Source organism: Mytilus edulis, chromosome 7 (assembly GCF_963676685.1).
Source record: "Mytilus edulis chromosome 7, xbMytEdul2.2, whole genome shotgun sequence".
Classification (NCBI taxonomy): Eukaryota; Metazoa; Mollusca; class Bivalvia; order Mytilida; family Mytilidae; genus Mytilus; species Mytilus edulis.
This window is the reverse complement of record NC_092350.1, coordinates 34,873,789-34,886,689: the sequence shown is the minus strand read 5'-3', so window position 1 is coordinate 34,886,689 and position 12,901 is coordinate 34,873,789. Positions and strand designations below refer to the sequence as shown.

Below are 12,901 nucleotides of genomic sequence, written 5' to 3'. Positions count from 1 at the left end.
ATGTTGGAAATCAAATCAAGGAAATTGAAGTGCCAGATAAAAACGTTGAACTCATCACATGTTCATGATAGTTATTAAATGTACCAGGCTTAATATAATTTGATACACCAGATGCGCGTTATGTCTACCTAAGACTCATCAGTGACGCTCAAAACAAATTTTTTAGAACAATGAAGATATCCCTAAATCAAAATTCAAAAGATTTCTTTTACATTGCTGACAGCAAATAAAAGCATGTGACATTGTGGTAGTGTCATTTTTGATCATGAGCAAATGGCCATGTTTGTTGTTTGCCAATAATTTAATGACCCATACGAATGTGTTCAAACAGCAGTAGGATAATTTTACTAACAGATTCCAGTGAACATAATATGGATTCAATGATTGTCACAATAACCAATTATGTCTTGTCCATCTATTTTGTATAAATATAACGGAACTGTAAACACTTGTCATGCAAACAGTACGTTTATCTAGCATTTGTAATACATAACAAATCAGTCTTAGAGAAAAATATTTCCTTAAAAGTAGCTGCCTGTCTAAGTAACATTTTTCAACTTTCAACAACGTCCCTAAACAACAAACCATGTAGCCGAGGAAACAGGTTACTAGTAAGATATATATAGCAAAGTTGTTAAACGGTTAAAAGCAACTTCACACACGTCATGTAAAGAGAAAGATTATACCAAACTACACATTAAAGGATCATATCTAATAACACGGACATCAAAGATTCGAACAAAACACGTCAAGATAACAAACAATAACAACTTTACACAGACAACTAAATATTAAGCAACGAATATCCTACCAATAACCGTAGATAAACTCCGAGTGACCAAAAGGTAGTAAATTCCTGCTTTAATATTGATACCCCTTGCTCATTCTTAGTAAAGCACGTTAATAATTCGCATTCGGTTATATGTTATGGAATATTGACTGATGAACCCGTATTGTTGACATTTATATCTATAATGTCTGTTTTTTGTGTTCACACATCGTTTTCAATATAATGAAATGTTATGCAACTGTCATATACGTAGGAGGTTAAGCTATCTATAAAATTTTCAATCTATCTTTTTCCACCATGAAAATGCATGTACAAAGTCAGAAATATGACAGGTGATGTGTTTGAGCTTTTGATTTTGCAAATTGATGAGGGACTTTCCGTCTTGAATTTTCCTCGTAGTTCAGTATTTTTATGATTTTACTTTTTATACATACTAGTACCTTAACGTTTGTCTTGTTGTATAACAAAACGACGATCTTCAGTATTGGTCAAATGAAAGACCAACCGTAGTGAGTCCTTTCTATGGGCAGTCCTGACAACCCTATATATTGATAAACGCATTAAAAATACAAATAAATCGATTCAATTTTAAATAAGTCTTATTATTTACTGTTCGAACACAGCAATGAACATAGTATTTTTAAGGCACAACTGTATTGCCTTTCCACTTTATAAACATCATAAAAAGGGACATTTCTGTTTTTGAATGAAGATAATCATACAAAAGAACTAAAGTTATTACTATTACCATTATATAAACATATGCGTAAAGACAAACAAAGTATTGTATTCTTTTCTTTAAGATTGACACTATAACCATTATGGTTCAATAAAGTGTTAGGTTTGGTTTCAAAATAAGTAAAAAGGGAAAATATCTAACCTTTAATTTAAGTAGAAAATAAATAAGGATATTATCAAGACAAGTATAACGTTTAAAAGATCATAAGGATTAAATCAAAAGGTATAGTTGAATATTATTAACCGTCACAACTAAATCACGTGAAAACACTTTTATTCAATTCAAATGATATAATCAGATGAAGGTAACTTTTTTTTGCTATATAAACAAGTGTTAAAGAAAACAGTTTATCAAAAATATTTTTACAGCTATAGTATTTATTAACTTTTAGATGTATTGACGGAACCTATATACATTGTATCTAGAATGGTGGAAATTATAACCAGCTTGATTATTGCCTTTTAATACCGTAGTTTTGTAGACTGCTATAAAAAAAAGTTTAGATGAAAACGTTAGATGTTTAAACTTTCTAGCCAACATTAATATTCCCAACCATAAGGGAACGGTAATCGACTGTAATTGAATCATATTCGACAAAACTTCATTTTTACACTGTTTGTAGCCAGTTGGAAATTCTGAACCAATTGATCAATTCTGATTTGCACCCGATTTTTAATACACCAAATACTTTTAGAGTTCATAACGTTTCAGTAGAGTGATCCATTTAGCAATCATTAAGATATTTAAGGTTCCATCTCCCTTAGACAAAGCTGACCTTCAATCAATTGGCTTGCTTTTGTATGCCGTCTTTGCGTCGTCCTTGATATTATAGCTAAACACCATTCAAGTCAATACATACAGTGGAATTTCTAGTGAACGAAAACAAAAGAAAATTAACTCTTCTTAATAAAAAGTCAAGAAAGTAAAAAAATAAAACAATACCGGTGACGATATTGATCAAACGTAATTTCTAAATAACAATTGTATACTTTTAAGAAATTATTATAGGCAAATAGATGATGTTTTGTGTCCATTATTTATCAAGATAATTGCCTTAGAAGCTTGCGAAACTAAAATTTTAAAACTGCCAATCTTTGCTGCATATTGATAAAAAAAAAAAAAAAAAAAAAAAAAAAATAGGTAAAAAATCATGTCCATGCAAAAATAGAAAAATCTTTTCAAAAGTGTTCCAAAAGGTAATTATCGTGTTGCAATTTCCCAAAGTGTGCTTATTTTTCATACCTAAGTTGTCGAGCACACCGGTCTGCTCTTGTAACATGTGCATTCTATAGATAACTATTGTATTTTCGTGAATATAAAAATTTAAAAGTCTATCTGTGCAGGTTAAAAAATTAAAGATAGCTATTTCTGTAAAGTAGGTAGCTTTCTTTTCTTTTGCATACAATTTAAAAAAAAAGGTCGTCTCGAGTTTTGTACAAGTATTTGCGATCTTCTCAATCTATTCACATGTAATGTTTACATTGAGATACGGTCTGTTTGATGTTGCTTAGTAGCTTAATTTCAAAAGTCGAATCTTTGCTGCAAATCAATCGATTCCGTTGGAATTTTTTCGATCTGACTTTCTCTGATCTAGCTGTTTATATGCACGAAAACTTAGCATGTTCCAGAGAGGTTTACCGACAGCAAACAAAAAAATAATTGAATTTGGTACTCCAGGAATTTATTCGCATAGCAACATTTTAAAATATTTCACTCCAAGCATCTTTAGCCTGCTGTATTCGTTCTTTGCTACTTAAGGAGAAAAATGACAACATTGATTGGAAGTTTTGTTTTTATTTCAATTTATTTCAATTTTTTACTATTAACCAAATCGTTTTTCCGTGAATCCATAACTGAAAGCGTCCTTGCTAAAATGGGACAAACATTGAGAAGATCTAGTTTTTAATGAATACAGGGGAGGTAATATTTTGTCACTAGATTTCTCAATGCATATACTTAAGGTGTATCCAGATACTTTTGTAACGTGTCATTTGTCTTTTCTACAACTTAGTCTTTACCTCTCCCGTCTGGTGGCCCCATTTCAAGGTTATAACTAGTTCGATGGTACCTCCTGTATATGACAGAAATATGAAAATTTGTAATCCTGTTGTGATGTTTTTGTGTACTGTCCATGTTGTTTTACGTGGGTATTTTTTCTGAGGTTAGCATGTCGAAATGTACTATTGTATTGCTTATTAGTATTTTTTTCTGTCCCGTAAGTTCTTACTTTTATTTGTACTGTATCCCTGTCATGTAATGGTTGCATTTTAATGTTATATTTAACATTGCCATAAAAGTGCGAGGATTGACTAGCCATAACACAAGATTCATCCCACCATTTATTTTTTTAAAGTGTCCTGTACCAAGTCATGAAAATTGCAGTTGTTATCTTATAGTTCCTTTCTGCGTGTGCGTTACATTTTCGTTTGGTTTTTTGTTGCACTTTAGTGTTTCTGTTGTTTCGTTGTTTTTTCTCTTATAGTTGATGTGTTTCCCTCGGGTTTAGTTTGTAACCCGGATTTTTTGTCTCTCAATCGATTTATGACTTTAAAAGAGCGGTATACTACTGATGCCTTTATCATTGTATGATAGCTTTTGTTTTTTGTGTTTCTGTTTTCCGTTGTTTTCCTCTTGTAGTTTATGTGTTTCCCTCGGTTTTGGTCAGTGACCCGGATTTGTCTCAGTTAAATCTTTTATGACTATTAATTGACAATAGTCAGAGCTTGATCCATACTTTTCATTTCATAATTTTCAATAACAACGCCTAGCATTGCGGAGACGCATTATCTCCTCCTTTAACTATCTGATAAATAAAAACATTTTTTTTTCAAAACCTCTCGAAATGAAAGCTGATTTTTATAACAACTGGAAATATTGATACTTGATATTTTTCTAATAGTTTTTGTACCGATATCCTATTAAGTGTTGTGCTCGAATTTGACACATTCAAATTGGTATTTGAAGGAAAGTCAATGGGGCAAGCTATATCTTTATAACTTTAAAACTATGGGAAAAAAATGTGTGAACAGGACGTTTTTATATTTTTTGGCAATTTGTTAAGCATATTTGTGCTGTGTCATACCTTAAAAATTGAGTTATGCTCACTTGTTTTGGCCTGTTTATATCTTGTGGTTGTTTGGACTGTAAACAATATATTTTTGCATTATATACAGCTACTGTAAAAAACAAATTTGATCAACATGCATACTTCAGAAATTCACGCGAAGTTATTTTGTTTCAATCGATTGGGGACGATGGTCTGTCCACTCAAACCAGTGCTAGGGTACGTCATGAACTTGCTGTGAGTTGAGTTTTGTTTTTGCTCCATGTTGAAAGCCTCACTGTGACTTGGAGATGAAGAACAACAATAAAAGCGTTATTTCTTCAGTATTTTTGTGTGGTTTGTTTTATTATGCATTTACTGATTATGTGTCATCGATAGATTACCCTTTGTTTTTCTATTACGTAACATAAGCGCTATTCATATTGTTAGCGCTAGATCTATGTTTCAGTATTACAATAAATTTGGAAAGTTTTAATTTTGTTGTAAGGATATTAAAAATTATTAAACTATAAGGGAGAAGGTTTGGTACCATTAAAACGTTAAATCACGCATTGTTCGTACCTGTCATAAGTCAGGAATCTGATATTCAGTAGTTTGTTAGTGTTGTTCATAAGTGTTTCTCGTTTCTCTTTTGTTTTCCCGTTTGAAATGTTTTACACTAGAAATTGTTTAGGGCCCTTTATATCTTGCTCCGTGTTGAGGTCCGTATCTTGACCTATAATGGTTTACTTTTATAAATTGTGACTTGGATGGAGAGTTGTTTCATTGGGACTCATACCACATCTCCCTATATCTTTAAAAGGTGAAGTTGTCAATATACGATAGAATTAACGGAAGACGACTAGAAAGAAATTGTTTAACAGTTGATCAGGAAATCCCTCTTAATTTAAACTAAAGGAAAACAATTTTAAAATTATCTACTTTCGAAGACAATCGATTTATTTACAAGAGATAGGCATCGGGTTCAATTAAAAAGATAATTGAAGGTGTTTTGTTTTTATTTGGCCTATGCAATTGCTGAGAGTGTCATGAAGTAAATATGGCGGATTGTGATGTCTTAAGAAGTTGAATATATTGTTAAAATGGTTTTTTTTTAATTTACTATCTAAGTACAATAGTATTTGTTTTCGTTTGAACATTTATTGACACAATTTTTTGGGATAGTACACGTAGAAATAACTACAAAGAATGTCCAACTACATATACAGAACTTCAGAACGTATATTGTTGTTTAATTTTGTTTACATTACATTTCAGTTCAAAGTTTTTTGGTTTATTAAGCAAGCCCTACAAAGACAAAAAGATGCAAGAAGATATAGTAAGTTGGTAAATAAAGTATACCATTTCAAACATATATAATAATGTCTTGTTTATATTATTTTCTTTATAAACATGTTTAAGTTCAGCATCGCGGCTGTGAAGATTATTTGTTATCACATAAGCAACACGACGGGTGCCACATATGGAGCAGGATCTGCTTACCCTTCCGGAGCACCTGCGATCACCCCTAGTTTTTGGTGGGGTTCGTGTTGCTTATTCTTTAGTTTTCTATGTTGTGTCATGTGTACTATTGTTTGTCTGCTTGTCTTTTTCCTTTTTTAGCCATGGAGTAGTCAGTTTATTTTAGATTTATGAGTTTGACTGTCTCTCTGGTATCTTTCGTCCCTCTTTTACGATTGTTTTAGCGTACAACTGCTGACAAATCAGTCTTTGTATAGAAGTGTTTCCTTCTTTTACTGTTTCATTATTAATGATGACAAATTGTTGATTTTAATTTTCCATATCAAACCTGTACATGACTTATGCGTTATGCAGTGATCAGTTTATTTTCCAAATCGCAACATCCTTCATACACAATGTGTGATCAAAAATTTACAATTTAAAGAAATAAACCCATCAAGATGTAAAGCAACTGTACATTTTATATTGAAATATCCAACTATCAAATCCCAAATTTATCAACACTAATTGAAAACAGCAAAGGAGTAGGCCAAGTAAGACCCCTTTTGGGCGCAAAAATTAAAGTTTTTCAAAACTGTTTAAATGGAAACTTTTAGCTTTTTATTGCAAAGTAAAATGCTTCTTTTACATGAATATAAGCTGATTTTGACAATACAATGCACATGCATCGGGTACTAGCATCATTAAGTCATGCTAAATTATTGAAATCTTCACAATTTTAGCATTTGAGTTAAATTTCAGACAGTTTCCGTCTTAAATGGAAGTGACGGTATTTGTGTTCATTCTTTATATTTAAATATAAGGTGGAACTTCTTATGAAGAAAGATAAGAAGTTAGCAATATCCTTTAACTCTACTTTCCGCTATATAGATGACGTTCTTTCACTAAACAATTCAAAATTTGGTGACTATGTGGAACGCATCTATCCCATCGAATTGGAGATAAAGGATACTACAGATACAGTTAAGTCGGCTTCATATCTTGACTTACATCTAGAAATTGACAATGAGGGTCGGTTGAAAACAAAACTTTACGACAAAAGAGATGATTTCAGCTTTCCAATTGTGAACTGTCCATTTCTAAGTAGCAACATTCCAGCAGCACCTGCATACGGGGTATATATCTCCCAATTGATACGATATTCCCGTGCTTGCATTTCCTATCATGATTTTCTTGATAGAGGGTTACTGCTCACAAGGAAGCTATTAAACCAAGAGTTCCAAATGGTGAAGTTGAAATCATCCCTTCGTAAATTTTACGGACGCCATCACGAGTTGGTTGACCGTTATGGAATAACCGTTTCACGAATGATATCGGATATGTTCCTTACGTCATAACTACAATCCCCTTCCCTTTCATGAATGTGACCTACCGAATTAGACTATTTACCGGATTTGTAATCACATAAGCAACACGACGGGTGCCACATATGGAGCAGGATATGCTTACCCTTCCGGAGCACCTGAGATCACCCCTAGTTTTTGGTGGGGTTCGTGTTGTTTATTCTTTAGTTTTCTATGTTGTGTCATGTGTACCATTGTTTTTCTGTTTGTCTTTTTCATTTTTAGCCATGGCGTTGTCAGTTTGTTTTAGATTTATGAGTTTGACTGTCCCTTTGGTATCTTTCGTCCCTCTTGTATTTATGATAATACATATACAAAGGTTGAGACTGAACATGGATGTCGCCACTTTTATTTTTTACAAAAACCATCTGGAAAGTGACATATTATTGCATGTTAAATAGATTTTGCATATTCAAGCATGAATTTGAGCGTTTTTAATGACTAGATCAGTTTAAATTATTCACATAAACTAGTTGAATAGACTGCAGTAGACACTTGGGTGTTTTAAAGTGACGAAAATCTTTCATCAAATGAACCTAAAGTTTGAGGCCAAAATCAGCTCTAACCGGACCTACTCCTTTGTTATTCAATCAATTTTTATTTTTATGTTTTATCTGTCATGCCTTTTCCAAAGTTGTTTACAACGTCTTGTCTTTCACCAAATTCATTGAATGTGTACTGATTTATTTTAAATCTGGGAAAATATACTATTTTAATTTATTTTAAATTGTCTGCGAATTAGCTTTCCGTAACTAGTAAATACTGACACTCTTAAATTCTATATTGTTTCCTTTGCTTGGGCTTTTTGTGTGTGCCTTGATTAAAAACTTATAATTCAATACTTTTTAAACTGTTTTTTTTTTATAGTTTGGGTTAATTGTTCACATACATGTTTCACGAATGGACTGTATTTACAATGTATTGGGCTCGGACCCCGTTATAGATTGATTGTCGTTTGTTGATGTATGGCATTTTATTTTTTTTCAAATTATAATTGCTTCAAGCATAAATCAAAAAAATTCCTGTATTGTATTGTTTAACATTTTTTTAAATACTGGAGCCGTGAATAGATTAGGAGGGTTGAGGTATTGCTTATTATTAAACAGAACAGAAGTTCTTACAGTTGTATGATTTTCGTTTTTTCTTCTCTCTAAATGATAAAAAAATATAGGTACTTTGTCTTACTTTGGTATTAAAGATGTAATTCTAATGTTTTATATACAACTTTAATATAAATAAACCAATGCATAATAAATAAAGATAAAGATTGAAGAGCAGTTGCTGTAAAATATAAAAGTATATTACAATCTAAGAGAGTTGATGCCAGTGTCCAGTTGACAAAATGTCATGCATGTTTATCATTTTGAAAATAAGTTGTCTGTATCCATTATTTGTTTTTAAGGTTATTATATATCAACCAGACATTGATATTCAGAGTAGCAAACAGCAGCACAGAATCACTACCACAAGACCTCCAGATTTGACGTGCGAGGCATGGTTTGTTTGTTGTTGTTGTATTCCTCCTCTTGGAGCAGTTGCTATAGCATTAGCACAAGATGTAAGTAGGATGGCACGTTAACAAAAAAAAAAATACACAATATATGTACATTATCGGACAAGATAAAATGTATTTTTATGAGCTTAAGAAACAGGACGAAATGCGAGGATTGCCGAGTTTTTCTCCTGGTTCTCAGCAAGTACAAATAAATGTTATACTTTCCGACAATGTACATATATTGTTTTTATCTTGAAATTTACTCCCAACGCTTGAAGCTTTAGTTATTAAAATCTGAATCGTGGTCTCTAATTTTTCAAAGGAATCGACATAGTTTAAACGCAGACCGCGAAGAGGGTCCCAAAATGAAATGGTACGGAAAAAGAAAAATCCACATTACCGCTTGCTCAACATTGAAGTGGAATAACAGGAGACTTTATTTGTAAAAGCAAAACAAATATTTGTGTACCCGTTCTTTGTACAACTCAAGGCTGATTGTAGGATAGATCAATTATACAAGTTCAGTGAAGTTGTTATATATATTTAAATAACATTACAGCGAAAAAACATGACACGAAACCGTTGTGGAAGGTATCGAAAATACATTTTAAGCATTCTTTGATACATTTTTGAGGTTAACCATTTCAAATGTAAATATGCAGGACATACTCAGGAACAAACAATCGAAACAGTATGCAGAATAAGATGTTTTAATTCGAGTTATGCAATCATTACAATATTTTATTTTGTTTGAACGAGTAACGTGAATCTATAATGTGTGATGAGATTTTGTGAGAGAATTTGATATTAGACGTAAAATTGTATACATAAACATATTTTATCTGAATACCAATTATAAATCACAAAGTGATATTAAAAAAAAACATATGTTGTTGAGCATCCGTGCTCTTTGTGTTTTAAAATTCACAGCTATGAAAGGACAATTTCTTTTTTATAAAGTAAGTAATTTGTTGACTTTTAAAGTCGAAAGCTTAAAATATACCGATGAGCTATCGCAATTCGATGCCAGGACAGACAAACATGTTTTTGAACTTCTTCCATAAAGTCTAAATGTTCTTTTTTTTTAGTATATACAAGAAACTATAATAAAAACTGTCATTTTTTCCGAACCCATTTCAAATCAAACACTTATTTTGATATGGACTGACATTATTATATATAACTCTGGGCATGTTCGGCAATTAAACATCCGTCTTTCTAATTTTTGGTTGGACTGTTCTTGATGCAGGTAGGTCCAGAAGGACGCTTTGGACACTAGAATTACTAATAAGTTAAAAACATTTGGGTATATTTTACTTAATTTGTACATTATCCGAAGTACCCGTTGAAACTCTTAAAATACTTAACCTTTAACAGTAGTTATAAATACATTTTGTAAATATTGAAGATGCTTTTGTATTAGTTTTCAATTTATGAATGAAGTTTTATCGTTGAATACACAATAATCTTAAGCTGCGTACAGATGCAGTATCAAAAACAAACATACTTGTATCTACAAACAACAGACTGAAAATGTTTAGAGCGTCTGATAATCATGACTCCGAGGTTATCTGAAAGCATAAATTCACCAATATATTAAACTGCAACTAGCATCATTCGTTTTAGCAAAGGGTGAACATGGCATAATCTCGTTTAGCCTTTTGATTTTTTTTGATTCGATTGTCACTGATGAGTCTTTTCTTGACGAAACGCGCTTCTGCCATACAAAATGTTTAGCCTTGTATCTATAATGAGTTTATATAATTTCTTAGCTATCCGCAAAAAAAATCCCTTATTTCAAAATTAGTTATAAGCAAGGTTTTACAATTGATACCGTTGGTGGTAGCTCTATTACATTGACGGAATCATAAGGTTTTTAAGTTGACTGTAAATAAATTTTGATAATCCCTCAATGTTTGCCAGATTGTTGTAATCGTTTATATCATATTATGAGATTAGTATCAAAATAAAATATTCTTCATTTTTCTGGTTTTTTTTTCTACTTTTCCTCCCTGTCTTTAAGTTCTTTGTAATATACAGATTTAGAATGTACTTTTCGGAGCTCCTATGCCCTACGTTTCCTCACTATATCGGGTAAACCAATCTTCTCTTTTTACAGCCTAAATATATGAATGGTTTGTTTCGACTGACATAATTTTTGACATTTTATATAAGATGCTTACATCGACATTTAGTATTGATAGCAAATTAGTTCCTTTTTGCCTCTTGGTATATCTGACAGGATAATAAAAGTTGCCTCATGTATTGTGTTTCACTTTCAGGCAAACTCAGCAGCTGATAGAGGAGACTTTGAACGCGCTCGCGTCAGTGCAGGCATCGCTGGAATTCTTATAGTAGGAAGTTTTTTCGGTGGATTATGTCTTCTTTTAATACTGGCTATCGTATTAAGCATTTAAGTAATACATTTTTGTTCGATGGATAATAAGTTAACAAAAAATCAATGAAGTCATTTGCTCTGTTTGTGTTCGTGATAACTTGTATTCAAATTATTTCTAAAATTAGGTTCATGACTGAAGAAAGTATCAAACATATATCTGAGATTTCAACGCGTTTGCGTTTAAACAAACAATGTAATTGGACTATTAAAGGAAAGTCAATAACAATCACGCAGTAAAAAGAACTTAAATGTACCAAAATGACAAAATTTAACCACAATATATACATCAAGTGCCAAAAAATATTAACAATTATTTATGGTATATAAAATGCTCGATGTCACAGCTGACAATTACTTTTAAGTTGATATGAGAAACCTTTGCTTTAAACTAGAACTAGATTTTGTCGGTTTTTCTGTCACCAAACTTTATTTATCATATTGATATAATGACGTTTTTGTATCAGTCTGACATTATAACTGACTACATTATGGAATTTTTAGTTTTGAATTGAAATTAAATAACTCTGAAAATAAATTTAAAATTAAAATGCGATTATTTGAATGTGTATATTTACATTTTTATTATTTGATAGTATTGATTAAGCCAATACATTTTAGAATATGTATTGATAATAATTCTATTGCAAGTCAAAATAAGAAATGAACTTGATCTGAACCTCCATTTAACTGCATCGTTCTTTCTTTGAATACTACCATTTAGAAGTTATGTATCATATAAAAAGGTCTTCGAATCAACATTAATTTAATTGCAATTTTTTTTATTTAATGAATTGACCTTTTGTAAATCATTATACAAAATAGTGTTGATTATCATTATCATTAAAATTGATAGAAAATCTATGTGTTGAGGAAGAATATGCCACATATCAATGCTGAGCGATTTATTTTTAATGACTGCAATGTTAGCCAACAAAAGATTTGATAAATAAAGGCAACAGTAGTATACCGCTGTTCAAAACTCATAAATCCATGGACAAAAAACAAAATCGGGATAACAAACTAAAACCGAGGGAAACGCATTAAATATAAGAGGAGAACAACGACATAACACTAAAATGTAACACACATAGACAAAATCCCACGAGAATAACAAATATAACATATATATATAACATCAAAACCAAATACATGAATTTGGGATAGACAAGTACCGTGACACGTCTTATCGCAATGTGAATTTACACTCAAAAATAAGAGAAAGCAAACGGCACAACGTTATAATGTAATACACACAGAAACGAACTATAATATAACAATGACCATATTCCTGACTTGGTACAGGGCATTTTTAAAGGAAAAAATGGTGGGTTGAACCTGGTTTTGTGGCATGCCAAACCTCGCACTTTTATGGCCATGTGAAATATAACATCAAAATGACAACACAGGACTACAATATAAATAAATTGGAGAACACAATTGACAAAGAATCACACGAACAACAGCCAACAAAAGGCAACAAGTTCAAAATTTTAATCCGCCAGAAGTGTATTTTGTCCACACAAGACCTATGTGTGACGCACAGATACAAAAGTTTGAAAGCCGAAACGAGTACAAAGTTGAACAGCATCGAGGACCAAAAGATCAAAAAGG

At 31.7% G+C, this 12,901-nt stretch overlaps 1 protein-coding gene across 1 annotated transcript; it reads left to right on the top strand.

Moving 5' to 3' along the window:
• The first annotated feature begins 1,602 nt into the window (after positions 1–1,602).
• LOC139481330 (uncharacterized) lies at positions 1,603–12,147 on the top strand. Its single transcript, XM_071264572.1, has 4 exons — positions 1,603–1,751; positions 5,851–5,911; positions 8,800–8,955; positions 11,175–12,147. Exons 2-4 carry the CDS (start codon positions 5,897–5,899, stop codon positions 11,307–11,309), a joined length of 306 nt encoding a protein of 101 aa, XP_071120673.1. The 5' UTR covers positions 1,603–1,751; positions 5,851–5,896; the 3' UTR covers positions 11,310–12,147.
• The last annotated feature ends 754 nt before the right edge of the window (positions 12,148–12,901 follow it).